Source organism: Scardinius erythrophthalmus (assembly GCF_964197995.2).
Source record: "Scardinius erythrophthalmus genome assembly, chromosome: 18".
NCBI lineage: Eukaryota > Metazoa > Chordata > Actinopteri > Cypriniformes > Leuciscidae > Scardinius > Scardinius erythrophthalmus.
Window position 1 is genome coordinate 1,571,536 of NC_138238.1, and position 16,024 is coordinate 1,587,559.

General features: G+C 35.6%; 1 protein-coding gene across 1 annotated transcript in view; it reads left to right on the forward strand.

The window, feature by feature from the left end:
- LOC308706817 (testican-2) overlaps nt 1–16,024 on the forward strand; it is a gene marked incomplete at its 5' end in the record, with an annotated part of 36,633 nt that overhangs the window by 9,034 nt on the left and 11,575 nt on the right. Inside the window, 2 exons of the mRNA XM_081392682.1 lie at nt 10,054–10,099; nt 14,839–14,953. Coding sequence (XP_081248808.1) covers nt 10,054–10,099; nt 14,839–14,953 — 161 coding nt within the window. The remainder of the gene's footprint in view (nt 1–10,053; nt 10,100–14,838; nt 14,954–16,024) is intronic.

Consider the following 16,024-nt stretch of genomic DNA (forward strand, 5'->3'; position numbering starts at 1 on the left):
TAATACGCAATTGGGAGATATAAAGTCAGAATTGCATGATATAAAGTCGCAATTGCGTGTTATAAAGTTATAATTGTGAGATATAAACTATTCTATGGAAGCTTGTTTCTGCCACAGAATAAAACATTTTAAAAGATAATTGCGACTTTTTATCTCACAATTGCGAGTTTACATCTTGCAATTCTGACTTTATTTCTCAGAATTGAGAGATATAAAGTCAGAATTGCGTGAAATAAAGTCGCAATTGCGTGTTATAAAGTCAGAATTGCGTGTTAAGTCAGAATTCACACTTTTTCTCGCAATTGTGAGTTTATATCTCGCAATTCTGACATCTTTGCTCAGAATTGTGAGATATAATGTCCAATTCTAAGGAAAAAAAATTGACTTTTTTTTTTTTTTTTTTTTTTACCACAGAATAGTTTATATCACACAATTCGGACTTTATAACACGCAATTGCGACTTTATTTCTCAGAATTGTGACTTTATATCCCGCAATTGCGACTTTATATCTCACAATTGCAACTTTATTTCTCAGAATTGCGACTTTATTTCTCAGAATTGCGAAAAAAAAGTCACAATTCTGACTTGATATATCGCAATTGTAAGAAAAAAAGTCAGAATTGTGAGATAAAAAGTCGCAATTATTATTATTTATTTATTATTCAGTGGCGGAAACAAGCTTCCATACTATTCTGAGGTAAAAAAAGAAGAATAAAGTCTCTTTTTTTCTTAGAATTGGACTTTATATCTCACAATTCTGAGAAAAGATGTCAGAATTGCGAGATATAAACTCGCAATTATGTGTTAAAAAGTCAGAATTGCGTGATATAAAGTCGCAATTGCGAGAAAAAAGTCAGAATTCGGACTTTATAAGATGCAGTTCTGAGAAATAAAGTCGCAATTGCGTGTTATAAAGTCAGAATTGCGTGTTAAGTCAGAATTCAGACTTTTTCTCGCAATTGTGAGTTTATATATCGCAATTCTGACATCTTTGCTCAGAATTGTGAGATATAATGTCCAATTCTAAGGAAAAAAAATATGGACTTTTTTTTTTTTTTTTTTTTACCACAGAATAGTTTATATCACACAATTCGGACTTTATAACACGCAATTGCGACTTTATTTCTCAGAATTGTGACTTTATATCCCGCAATTGCGACTTTATATCTCACAATTGCAACTTTATTTCTCAGAATTGCGACTTTATTTCTCAGAACTGCGAAAAAAAAGTCACAATTCTGACTTGATATATCGCAATTGTAAGAAAAAAAGTCAGAATTGTGAGATAAAAAGTCGCAATTATTATTATTTATTTATTATTCAGTGGCGGAAACAAGCTTCCATACTATTCTGAGGTAAAAAAAGAAGAATAAAGTCTCTTTTTTTCTTAGAATTGGACTTTATATCTCACAATTCTGAGAAAAGATGTCAGAATTGCGAGATATAAACTCGCAATTATGTGTTAAAAAGTCAGAATTGCGTGATATAAAGTCGCAATTGCGAGAAAAAAGTCAGAATTCTGACTTTATAAGATGCAGTTCTGAGAAATAAAGTCGCCAGTGGTTTTTGCACATGCATTGAAAATTCATGCAGTTTCTCGATTTATTGAAAGCCAGTCACATCTGATGTCATGTCGACATGCGCTGGATTATTTCAGAGTCTTCTTGCTGTTTTAACAGTGAAAGCCTCTTTTGTTTCTTGAGTGTTTGTGTGAGCAGTGTGTCAGCGCTGGGATCGGATCCTCCTGAAAGTCTTCATCTGAAAGCCTCTCGGGCGTCAGATCGGGTTTCAAACAGCAGGGAATAACTTAAGGTGGAGATATGATCTCGTGAGACAAGGAAGGATTTCCAGGTATTGCATCTTCTGGAGAATCGTAGATCATGTGTGACGTGAGCGTGCGTCTCTTCAGAATATCAATCCCACAACGGCACGTCCTTCTTTCTCCTGAAAGTCTTTTGTATTCTCGTCTCGTCCGCCACAGTGGCCGCTGAAGTCTCTCTGTTTCATGTGTAAAGACTCGTTTCCCCTGCGGATGAAGCCGATGCAGTGCCTTTGAGATTATAATGTTTTAGAGGAAGTCTTTGTTCTCATTTTAAGTTTCCTGCAGAATTCCATAGAAATAAAAATCGAATGTGAGGCAGAATCGTGTGATCAACATTAACAATGAACATTTAAAACAGATCTCATGAAACGTGCCGAGAAAGGTCATATTTCATATATTTTGCATAAAGATGTTAATGTTATTAATGGGCTTAAATGTTGCGGATCATGTAAACTCTAATAATACTTTACTCTCCGAATATAGAGTTTTATTTTCTCTTTAATGCAAAATAAAATTTCCCTTTTTTTTATCTCGAAAATGTATCCGAACATGTTAGATTTGTATCTTGTATGAAGTGTTATTTTAGTTTTTATTTTAATTTTATTATTATTAGCTTTTATTTTTAGTGTTTGTGTTAATTTTAGTTTATTTTTTTGTAATTTTGTTATGTTTTTTTTTTTGGTCATTTTATTATTAATATAAATAAAACTTAGGCTTAACTTATTTTGTTCATTTTTTTATTTATTTCTTTTTAGTGTATTTACAGTTAATAACTTTTAATCCAGTTTTATGTATTTCAGTTTATTGCCAAGGCAACATTTCTCATTTAAATTTAGTGTACGTTTTTCAACTAATATCTATATTTTATTTTATTTTATTTCAGCTTTATTTCAAATAACAGAAATGTTTTTAATAGTTGTAGTTTTGGTTAACGATAATAACCCTGTTATGCGAGTCACAAAACGTGTTTACACGATTATAATGAATTCTGTCATTGCTGTTCAGTTTTGATCTTGGAAATAAAGAGTTATTTTGAATTTTTATTCAATTTTGTGTAAGGTCCAATACAAACTTTACAATAAGGTTCATTAGTTAACATTAGTTAATGTATTGACTAACATGAACTACAAAACATTTGTTAAAGTATTAATATTTATTAATGTTAGTTAATAGAAATACAGCTGTTCATGTTAGTTCACAGTGCATTAACTAATATTAACATATACAACCTTTGATTTTAATAATGTATTAGTAAATGTTGAAATTAATATTAACTAAGATTAATAAATGCTTTTAAGGGCTTTTTTTGGGCGGTTGAAACCCTGACTAACATTATAAATGCGATTCAGGGTCAAATATGTCTATTTTCTTCTGTCAAAGTTGTTTTCCAAATGGATTATTGTTGATTGCTTTCTCAGATTGAGTCCAGATGGTTATGATGATGTGCAGTGTTCTGGACAGGGGACTGTGTTTAGTTCCCGTGGCGCTGGAAGCGAATCTCACCTGGAAGCTTTCGGTCTCTCCGTTTATTCTGGGCACACGATAAGAGCCGGAGGTTGCTTGTGTTCTGCCCTGAGGAGAGCGACACGCGCTCGACTGAAGCAAATGTCCAGTTTCATGGTGCTCATGTGGCCAGACTGATATGAAACTGCGTTTCGTGAAGAGCCTTAATGCATTTCTGACAGGAGGCAGCGGCGGGTCTTTTATTTCTCGGGCATTTCTGTCAGTAAATGGCAGCATTGCAAGAGCGAGAACGAAAATAGTGAAGGAAAGCAAAAAAAAATTCAATTTTGACAGAGCTCAGGGTTGTGTTTCAGACAAGGATGCAATGCACACTATTACTCAGTTCTAAAATGTAGTGAGCCGCCTATTTAAAGCTGCAGTCCGTAAGTTTTTTGGGTTAAAAATAATCCAAAATAAATGTTTGAGCAAGTTCAACACTCTCTGCTTGCCGTAGCTCGACTCAAACCGGTAAGCTTGTAATAATGTTTTTAACACCAGTGGTGGATTTGCACGGGAAATTCGAGCAAGTCTTTGTGTCGTTACATCACATCTGTCCAGAGTCTCGGCTAGTCGGCTGTGAGTGTGAGGATGCTGGAGATTTATAGCCTTTTCTCACAGCACTGGATATAATTACACTGAGCAATTTGATGGCGGATCCAGAAAGGCTCAAACGACGATCATCAGCTGGAGATTCACCCGCTGTAAAACGCGAAAGACTTCGCACTTCGGAGCGGCTACAGAACAAAAGAGACTGACACCGGCCCGTGCGGAAACAAGGATAATGTCGGAAGGGCATTAAATGTCACGCAATGCTGATGATGATGTTAACATTAACAATCTGAGAACACAGTATAATTTGCACGGTTTGTCGTGATATGATGAGAGATCGTTAGATTTAATCAGCGTGATTTACTGCAATGCTTTTTCCTCTTAGTTGCTCAGAGCAAAAGTGGATGTTACTTGTTCAGATTTTCACATTTTCCGGTGTAAATTTTTATGTTGGTCATTCTTACAGAAAGTATAATGTGTGATTGCGAATGCCCGGATCCACACCGGCGGCGACTGACAGCCGCACGTTCTCCTCTAAACATCAGATTCATCCGCGCTGTGCCGAGACACAACCCTCGTAAAGCTGATCATTCCGCGAATAACTGCAATTGCAGATTCCGAACAGAGATGGAGACAAAGAGGAGAAACTACGAACTGCAGCTTTAAACAGCATTTTAGGACATTAAGGCTGTTGCGAAAGACACTTGTTGCAATGCATTACAGTGAACAAGCATGTGAGGCAGCTTTAGAGTTCGGCCAAACGTCGGTATCTGAGACTTTGCGCATTGCAACACGCTCTGAAAAAAAGTCAAGAAATGGTTCCTTGAAGAACTTTGACATCCGTGGAACCTTTACATTCCACAGAATGTTCTTTATCATGGAAAAAGTTTCTTTAGCTTAAGACTCTCTTCACACTGAACTGTTCAATGACATTTGGTTCTTCAACAAAAACTCAACCTAACCCTAACTCCTGAAAGAAATAGTCACGCTTGTGTTCCTCGCGGTCAAAAATTAAAACTATCTAGTGGAAGCATTTGGTACTGCAGCCGAACACAATCTTTCTGAAAGCTAATTTTCAGGTTTAGCACTTTGATTTTCTTGCAGTTTTAGAGTTAAACGTGTTTTTGAAAATATATGTTTTTACATAAAAATTGAAAATAGTATTTTTGTGCATTTTTTAAAACAATAAATGTAAAATCCTTTTTTTAAACTTTTTTCTCTTCAGCAATAATCTGCCAAGTGTCATCTTTGAAAAGAGATCAAACTTCAGTCTATTGCTCTAAAGCATTCAAGATTTACCACAGTTTAAGTTTTAGTTAAATTAAATTTATTTTCAGGTCTGTGCTCAAAAAGTGAATAAATGTATTATAAATACAACGTAAATATAATTTAGTTCCATAAAATCCCCCAAAAATAAGAAATGTCATTAAAAAAAGAATTATCAAACTAAAATATAGTCATTGAAAAAAGAAAAGAAAAAATCTGTAATTTTTGACTGTCACACGAAGAGCAGCATGAGGGTTAAAACATTGGTAAAAATGTTTATATTTAATTAAAATGGACTATTTTACCCAATATTTGAATGTTTTTTTTAGTTTTTTTTCATTAGACACACAAACAATTGTGAGTCGAGTGAAGTTGTGTGCCTGTGTGTTTCGTATCAGTCACTTCTGAGATGGCTTTTCATTTAGGATGTGGCCTTGTAAAGTAGTTCCCTATGTAGACAGCAACACGACTAGCTAGGGTTTGGAGCAAAGCTGCTCCGAAAATATGCTTTTCTCTGAGAATGAAACCACAGTAAAGCACTGCAGAGAGAAGCGTTCGGGGAGAAAGACTGACAGTGACATGAAGAGCAATCTGAGGAGCGCTGCGTTTGTGGACGGGTTTCATTACAGAACCGGCTGGGTCATCGGCCTGTCACTCACAGCTCTGATTCTGTCAATCACTGGGAGACACTGTCTTTAGTTCATCAATCAGGAAATCTCACCGGTTTAAAAAGACCATTTGGGGTTTTTTACCCTCCGCTTGTGACTATTCAAAACACTCAAGCAAAATTTAGACCTAAATGTAAATTATGTATGTGAATTGCATATAAAATATCCATTAATTTGTTTAAAATATAAAATATTTTTATTAGGTAATCTAACAATTTGCCCTCCAGGGTAAGATTTATGCAATAGTACTAATAATCTGAGTGTGTTTTGAATTCAAAATAACAAAGTTTGTATCTTTGTCATCAATAAATCTAATTTCTTTCAATCTTTAACTAACTGAATATTGCTTGATCTATATATAGCCATATTTTAACCATGTTCATACTTTTGAATGGAATAAATGTAATCGTTTTCACAGTGAGTTTATATAAACGCATTTTAAAAACATGATTATTTAAATAAAATAAATGCAAACGGAGCGTAATGTGATAGATAAAAAAATCATATTTCTATTTCATTTTCATAAATTACTTGTATTATTCCACTTCAATATCACATTTTACTTAAAAAAACACTACAAATAGGTTGAGTTTACAGGTTTATGTGCTGCTTGTTGTATAGAACCAAACTTAAAGTAGTTTGTAGTCAATAATTGTATCTCTTAAAACTTAAGGACATATTTAAAAGTTTTTTCTTTGATAAATTTTTTTTCATGTCTTAAAATATCTTGAATGTAACTCGACACCCTTGCCTCACTTAGTATGCGTGGTTCTATGAATATGCAAATGAGCTCCGCCTCCACTCACTCACTCAGCTCAGAGATCCACTCGTTGACAAGCCAACGTTTTTTTTTTTTTTTTTACAATTTTTATCTATTTTTAAATAGATGTCAATGAAAAATGAAGCTTTTTACCCACATAGTGATACAGTTATTGATGTAGTCAGCCAAACTTTGACCCTCGGCCGATTAATCAGCAGATATTTGGACATTGTGAGATTGATCTGGCACCAGCCGTTGAGAAACCCATATTGATCGAGCTCCAGTGTCAATCTGTTCTTTTCTGCTTTGGTTTACATTTTGCTCGTTCTCAAGGGCTTTGTCTGCGTCTAATTGAACAGCGCAGCTCCTAAATGCTACAAAATCTCAAATTGATTGTGTTGGCAGAAGCGGTGCGTGCGGATGTGTGAATGTCAGATTAGCATGCGTGTGCAGAACCGGCGCAGCGGGAAGCATGCAAATTCTATTGGAAGTAAATTTCAACAGAGCTTCCCAGTAGGATTCGCTCCAGGAGCTCGACAACATCATAATGAGAAATCAGAGCTGAAGTCGCTCTCTGTGTGTCTTATGACACTGTCACTGTTCGGGCTTCAGCGTTTGATGCAGTCTACAGGCAAACTCGCGGATTACAGTTTTCCAGCTTTCATGCGTGAGCGTTTGAAGCCGTACTGAGAGCATAATGTTTTGTTAAACAAACCTAGACAGTATTTCAAAGTCATCATGTAATCACAGTTTACTTTCATTCATGTTCCTGGTCTCTTTGTGAATTATTAACCTGTGCATTTTTTATTATCTCTCATATTTCTTTTTCATTTTCATATATTACTTGTATTATGCCACTTCAATATCACATTTTACTTTAAAAAACACTACAAATAGGTTGAGTTTACAGGTTTATTTGCTGCTTGTTGTGTAGAATCAAACTTAAAGTATTTTGTAGTCAATCATTTTATCTCTTAAAACTCATCTTTGATCAGCAAAATGACATATTTAGACATGTTTTTCCTTGAAAATAAATTTATTTATGCCTTAAAATATCTTGAATGTAACTCGACACCCTTGCCTCCTTTAGTATACGCGGTTCTATGAATATGCAAATGAGCCCCGCCTCCACTCACTCACTCAGCTCAGAGATCCACTGGTTGACGATCACACGTTGATCTGATTGGTTACAAGGTAGTTTGTGACGTCAGAAACACCAGCGATTTCAAAGTGTGTTTTTGAGACTGTCTTTGGTTCACTGCAGTTTTAAGGAGGAAATACTCAGCAATGCTGTCGACTTATGAATTTACACATGGTTTGTGTTTAAGCACATTAAAAACACCACATAGACACATAAACAACATTAAAAGCTGGATTTTCTTGAAAGTGTTTTAAAAATCTGCATGAAGAGTCTTCAAAAATTCACCTTCAGTGTTAAAAAAAAAAAAAAAACTTAGAAGGATATAATAATGAGTAAATAATGACAGAATGTTAAGTTTTGATTGAACGATTCCTTGAAGCATTTTATTTTATTTATTATTTTATTTTATTTTGGCATTGCAGTACTCTCGAGTTGTTTCAGTAATCTGAGGAAATCCCTCGGCTCTTATTCTCCCAGATCACATTAATAGATGACGGTTAAAGCTGATGTGAGGCGTAGATCTGTCCTCTTTCATGTTTCTGAATTTACATCTCATTTTCTCTCTCTTTCTCCTCCCCTGCCCCCCGTTGCTGAAGGAAGTGGAGGTTTGTATCTGTGTGTGTGTGTTCAGACCAATCACTGACATTCAACATTCAGAACTTTGGCTAACGTTCTGACAAGGTTCTCAAAGTTATGAGCACATGTGACCCTGGATCACGTCACCAGTCTCGAGTCGCACGGGTTTATCTGTGGCAATAGCCAACAATACATTGTAAGGGTCAAAATTATCATTCTTTTATGCTGAAAATCATGAGGATATTAAGTAAAGATCATGTTCCATGAAGATATTTTGTAAATTTCCTACCGTAAATATATAAAACATGTATTTCTGTGAGTGAATGCTGCACAATCATGATCATAAATGTAGAACTTTAAAGGAGATTTTCTCAATGTTTTGATTTTTTTGCATCCTCAGATTCCAGATTTTCAATAGTTGTATCTCGGCCAAATATTGTCCTATCATAACAAACCACACATCAATGGAAAGTTTATTTATTCAGAAAGCTTATTTAAAAAAATGACTCATGTGACTGGTTTTGTGGTCCAGGGTCACAAATGTTCTTCCAGGAATGTTAATAGATTGTTCGTTCAGAGTAATCTGATGTTTAAAGGGATAGTTCACTTTGAAATTAAATTTTGGTATGTTTTAGCTTACCTCAAGGGCATCCAAGATGTAGGTGTGTTTGTTTCCGCAGTAGTTTCAATTTTGATATTTTTAGGTCAAACCGTTCTTGTCTGTCAGTCGTATAATGCAGGTCTATGGTCACTGTCTCAAAGAGCAAGCACAGAGTCCAAATTAAAACAATTCCACATCGTCCAAATTAAAAAATTCCCCATCATAAGTACACATTGATGGCCTAAGACATGAAACGCACGGTTTGTGTGAGAAAACGAACAGTATTTATATTGTTTTGACCTCTTATACACAGCCACGTCCAAGTGATCTTAGGGTGCGCGCGCATCCTGGTGTGTGACGTGTGCGCAGACTTGTGCATAGATATATATACACTAGATGTCGCATTAAAGACATTCGTTCCAATGAACTGCCGTAGCCAAGGCGACATCTAGTGTATATATATATCTATGCATCAGTCTGCGCACACGTCACACACCAGGATGCGCGCGCGCCCTCAGATCACTTGGACGTGGCTGTGGTCAAAGTTACTGCAGTCATTGCATCTGCTGCACTTTATTTCTACCATTATGTTTTATTAGTTTATTTTTATTTACCTTTTTTAGAATTTGAATGATAATATTGTTTGATAAGTGAGATCTCTGATTTTAGTCCTTGAAAATCAATATTATTTCTACCATTTTGTTTTATTGCTTTATTTTTTTTAAATCTTTTTTAGAATTTAAACCCAAAAAAGTAGTGCTTAAAGTCCTTGAAAGTCCTGGAATTTAATTTTACAGTATCTGTACGAACCCCGCTAGGAGTAAAAAAAAAAAAGGATGAGAACATTAAGAAATAATAGGAACGTTAGCAAAACATTTTTGGAGCTTTTTTCTGTTAGCTTGGTCTGATCAAATCAATAACACGTGATTCCAAACTCCTCAAAGGAAAAATCAACAACGCTCCGGATTCATATGCACAATTGTACATTTGTGTAGTAACTGAATTTTAGAGTAAATATTGTGTATAATAAATTAATGTTCAGCAATTTTATTAGAAACAAGGGAACATTTAAACTATCATGTCTAGATGAGGGGAAAAAGGCTGATTTTTAATGCATTCGTCACATATATGAAATATAATGATTTCTCTCTTGTGTTTCTCATCAGGACGACTACATCCGTACGCTGGAAACTCCACAGGGTTCTGATGAAAGTGAGTGACGTAACGCACTCTCCACAGCACTTTATCATGCCAACACCAAAATCAAAGAAAAAAAAAGAAAAGAAAGTTTATGTTATACATTATATTTTTTATAATTATATTTTGCTCAAAGAAAACAAAGGTCCAATTGTCACTATAAACTAGTTGCTTATCATGCATATTACTAAGATATTAGCTGTTTATTAGCACTTATAAAGCACATATTAATGCATTATTATATTCTAAATCCTTTAATTGCCCAATACCTAAACTTAACAACTACCTTACTAACTATTAATAAGCAGTAATTAGGAGTTTATTGAGGCAAAAGTCGTAGTTAATAGTGAGAATTGGACCAAAAAAAAAAAATCATTGCATTACAGTATTTTATAGTAAACAAAAAAAAAATCACATTGCTTTTATAAGAAAATAAGTTTTTCAAATAAATCATGACGGTCCTAAAATAGTCTTAATAAATGTTTGACGGACATGCGATGCTTTTGTAATGAATGTAATGCTTTTGTAACACTTGCAGATCAGACTCGCTCCTCTGGTGAGTGCGTAAGACATCTCTTTTCTAGCTTTTTCCATATTTATCCCGAGACATTTTCATGCTACTGACAGTGAATACTAAATTCCTTAAAATCCTCAAATCCCCCATTATTGGAGAACGTCTGCCGTTGGCCATTAACCCTAAACTAGTGATGTCATATTCACTTAACGACCTGCAGACAATTATACATTACTGTCTGAAATCCTGTCTAATGTGGCAGTAATTACAGACCCAGCGGGACTGAACACACACACACACACACACACACACACACACACACACACACACACACACACACACACACACACACACACACACACACACACACACACACACACACAGATAGTGGATCGGAAAAGGCTTTTGTTGGAGACTGCAGATTAATAAGGGTGAAATGGGGATCTTGATTCATTCCAGAGGTCTTTACAGGCTTTGCTTTGCATAATTTAATTCAGTCGCTCCCGTTGGTCAAATGAACCGTGTTTTACTGTGACTCCGACATAATGGTGTTTTAACATTATAAAATTGTGTGCAGCCAGATTTTAGTATGGATAAAATCCCATACATTGACCCTGGATCATGTCACCAGTCTCGAGTCGCACGGGTATATCTGTGGCAATAGCCAACAATACATTGTATGGGTCAAAATTATCCATTTTTATTTTATGCCGAAAATTTCCTAAGTAAATTTCCTACCGTAAATATATAAAACATGTATTTCTGTGAGTGAATGCTACACAATCGCCAACATAAATGTAGAACTTTAAAGGAGATTTTCTCAATGTTTCGATTTTTTTTATGCCAAAAATCATTAGGATATTAGGTAAAGATCATGTTCCATGAAGATATTTTCCTACCGTAAATAAATAAAACATTTATGTTAGTAAATGCAGCACAATCGCCAACATAAATGTAGAACTTTAAAGGAGATTTTCTCAGTGTTTCGATTTTTTTGCATCCTCAGATTCCAGATTTTCAATAGTTGTATCTCGACCAAATATTGTCCTATCCTAACAAACCACACATCAATGGAAAGCTTATTTATTCAGTTTCAGATGATGTATACATCTCAATTTCATAAAATTGCTCCATGTGACTGGTTTTGTGGTCCAGGGTCACAGATGTCTAATCACCTCATCTGTCACTACAGGCCTTTGGGAATCAGAACGAGAGAAACGCGTGTAGATCCAGAAGGATAGGCAGCTTAGAGCGCTAAATCAAACGCTTTTGACACTTTACACCCTTTTCCTCTGTGGCTCTCGGCTGCTTTCAGAAGGAGCGGCGTGAATTTATGAAGCTTGTGAGTGTGCTACAAATCATAGTGCAGAAATTGCTCATGTTTCTATGGAAACGCCTCCAGCGCCGCTCCGAGCCGAGAGCGAAAGATGGTTCGGCCCGTCTGCGGTCACACAGCCCTGAAAAATCACTGACATTACACACCTCATGGGGTTTGAGCATAATAACCCGAGAGAGGGAGAGAGAGAGAGAGAGAGAGAGAGATCGACTGACAGTGGAATAGAGACATCAGAGCCATGATAGTGATCGTGTTCTGCATCTGGAAATGTGAATATGTGATCATGTACAGTGAAAAGGTCATTATCCTAAAATAAATGTCACGGTACTTTAATGTATCACAAAAAAAGGATGATTTACATTACCGTTCAGAAGTTTGGATCGGTAAGATGTTTTAATGCTTTTTAAAAGACGTCTCTGCATTTATTTGATCAAAAATACTGCAAAATTATGAAATATTTTTATAGTTTAAATCAGCTGTTCTCTATGTGAATATACAGTAAAGTGTAATTTACTCCTGTGATCAAAGCTGAATGTTCAGCATCATTACTCCAGTCTTCAGTGTCACATGATCCTTCAGAAATCACTCTAATATGAGGATTTGATGCTCGAGAAACATTTATGATTATTATCAGTGATGATAAACTCATATTTATGTGGAAACTGAGATAAATTTAGTTTTTCAGGATTCTTTGATGAATAGAAAGTTAAAAGAAAGAACAGTATACTTAAAATAGAAATCATATATATATATATATCTCATGTATAAAATAATATATATATATATATATATATATATATTAAATAAAAATGTAATTACAAAAAACTATTTCATATGCTGAAATAAATTTCAAGTTACAAATTTCAAATAAAGTTTAAGTAGAAGTATTAAAATGACAAACTGAGATAAAAATAAATTAAAAAATAGAAATATAAAAAAGACGAAAAAGACAAAAGCACATGAAAGTTAGTTAGTAGTTGGTTAGTTAGTAAGTAGTTAGTTAGTTGTTAGTTAGTTAGTTAGTTAGTTAGTTAGTTAGTTAGTTAGTTAGTTAGTTAGTTAGTTTGTAAGTAGTTAGTTAGTTAGTTAGTTAGTTAGTTAGTTAATTAGTTAGTTAATTAGTTAGTTAAACATTCCATTAGTGCAATTTTTAAGAGTTTTGAATGTCAATGTATCCAGTAATCATACAAACTACTGAACATTATCATGGACCTTCATTGGTAAAAAGAAGTGGAAACTCTCTATGATACTGAATGATGTCATATTAATTTATTATATTATTTACATGCCATTGAATAATATGAAATAACTGCTGTACTATTTCAGATAATACCATGACACTGTTAACATCCCGTCACATTCACAGTTTGTTCATCTCTGAAGAATCTGAATAATCGTCAGTCCTCATGGTCCATATTTTCCTGTCTTTCCTAATATTTGTAGGAAAACAGGTTTTCTCAGTGAGTCATGTGTTTTCTCCTGGGAAAGGATGATCCCGTCTCTCTGGTTCTGATTCATGTTGGTGTGTTGTTCTGTCTTTGGTCTTGTTTATCAGTGTACCGACACACACACACACACACAACACAGATGGGATATTCTCCAGCCGGATCCCTTCTTCTTTATCCTGGGCTGAGGTTTCTTCTCTCCTCGAGTCTAGTTTTGAATTATTCATGATGAGTGCCGGGATAAAAAGAGATTCAGCTCATTTTCCATAAATGAGATTATAAAATTAGCTTTTTGTGCTTTATTTAGATGAACGTATCCCTGTAACTTTTATAAGGACACAGTAGCGACCGGGAGCAACCTGTCACTCATGAGATCCACCAATAGCAAACCACAACCATCCAACCAGCCAATCAATTCCCCACAGACATAATCAAGCCCCGCCCACATTTGTTCATTTGATATACGGCACAATAGAGAAGAAAAAACGAGCACAAATTCAGTTTCATGCTGATTTTAAAGCATTAGTTCAGTTAAAAAATGAAAATTTCCTGATAATTGACTCTCCCCCACGTCATCCAAGATGTTTATATCTTTCTTTCTTCAGTGGAAAATAAATTAAGGTTTTTGTGGAAACATTCGAGGATGTTTCTCCATATAGTGACTTCAATGGGGTCCAACGGGTCGAAGGTCCAGAAGTCTCGACACGATCCAGCCGAGGAATAAGAGTCTTATCTAGACAAACCAGCGGACATTTTATAACAAAATTAACATTTATATACTTTTAACCAAAAATGCTCATCTTACACTAGATCTGCGATGCGCCACACGTATTTTCAAAAAACCTATAGCGAAATGACGACGTTTCCATTAACTGATGTTCCATCTGTCCAAACATACCGCATCATGTACGTCAGGTGACTGTAAATGCGCAAAAACTGTTTCCATTGCACCACCTCATACGAGCGTAAAAACTTTTTAGCGATTATATGAGAGTTTTGCTAAATTAACGTTTTCATTGGGTGTTTTTCAATTCGCAATTTCAGTTCACGCAATTTGACGGGTAATGGAAACGCGGCTAGTAACACTCTGTTTACTTCCTGTCTCTATGAAGTCCCTCCTCCTGAAAAGCACACTATGCTCTGATTGGTCGGCTGCAGCGGTGTGTTGTGATTGGTCGAGCGCTTCGAGTGTGTTTGAGAAATGTCCTCCATTTTAACACACTACTAACTAACTCAACCAGGCCCCGCCCCTTTATTCTGCATATTAATTATTATAATGAGAAATATTGTGACGTGTTCCCGGAAGAAACTCAAGACTACAATGGAGGCGTTTCAGGAGTTCAGAAACACTGACACTGATATAGAGAAGAACTCCCGAAACCTTTCTCATGCTCAAACACCAACATTACACACTAAAGAGAGATGAACATGTGCAGGATCTCACTGTCTGCGTTTGCAGGTCTGGATACTACGAAGGATCCGTGTCAGAAGGTGAGATGCAGTCGTCATAAAGTGTGTGTGGCTCAGGGCTACCAGAGAGCCATGTGTGTTAACCGCAAGAAACTGGAGCACAGGTGAGTCTCGCTCACACCGGCTCAATCGTACGCTCAGAGTTTAGTTAAAGCCTGACATTTCAAAAATAATACTCAAAAATTTTTATTTTTATATGCAGTGGGAGTTTATTGAACATTTTGACAAAATATCCCAAAAAGTTGTGTTTTTTGTTCATTGACTTTTATGGCTCATATAGTCTGATTTAGTGAGAATATGGAGGAAAAACAGCTCAGTTTTATTCAGAGACTCAAACTGAGAGATCATATAAAGAGATCTAGAGATTTATGACATTTCTTATAATCTCAGCTAAACTGATATCTCTTTAAAAGCTCATATCTTGATGGATCAACTTATCGCTGATCTTTTAGTATAATTGTACGCTAAGTTGCTAAGAGTGGTTGCTAAGGGTGTTGTGTAGTGATACATAGAACCGTTGGGTGAAGCGGTCATAGCCGTGTTTTATCGTGAATAAACCAGAGCTATTGGCCAATCAGAATCAAGGATTGGAACTAACCGTTTTATAAGTAAGGGTTAATGCCCAACGAGGTGTCCATTGTCAGGTATTAATGGACGACGGCGAGGCGTGGACACCTCGAAGGGCATTAACCCGCTTATACCATGGTCACTTGCCAAATAACACATTTTTAAAACATTAGTTTACATTTTAATTAGTTTTACAATCGAAATCTAAAGTTTTTTACAAACAACAACTTGGTTTCCCTGGTTACGCCCAAGCGGCAACATTCTGATCTGAAAAATGAAGCCTACCCGGAAGTGCGAAAAACTGCAATACATCAAAAATCCGCTAGGGCGAGGTCCCAAAAGGGAGCAAATGTCCATAGCCCCCATGTTAAAATGTCCGTTTTCACAGCATAAATTCATGTCTTTACAGGTTGGTCCCATGGACTTTTATTGTATTTTTCGATAGGTTCCGAGTGCCCGACAACCATGAGGGCTGTGAATTTATTTCTAACTCATTAGTTTAGATCGTATTTAGATTAAATGTATGACAAATAAGGGCGTGGTTAACTTTGATTGACAGCTTGATTGACAGCTGACAAGGCAGCGCCACGGAGAATGACAACAAAAGA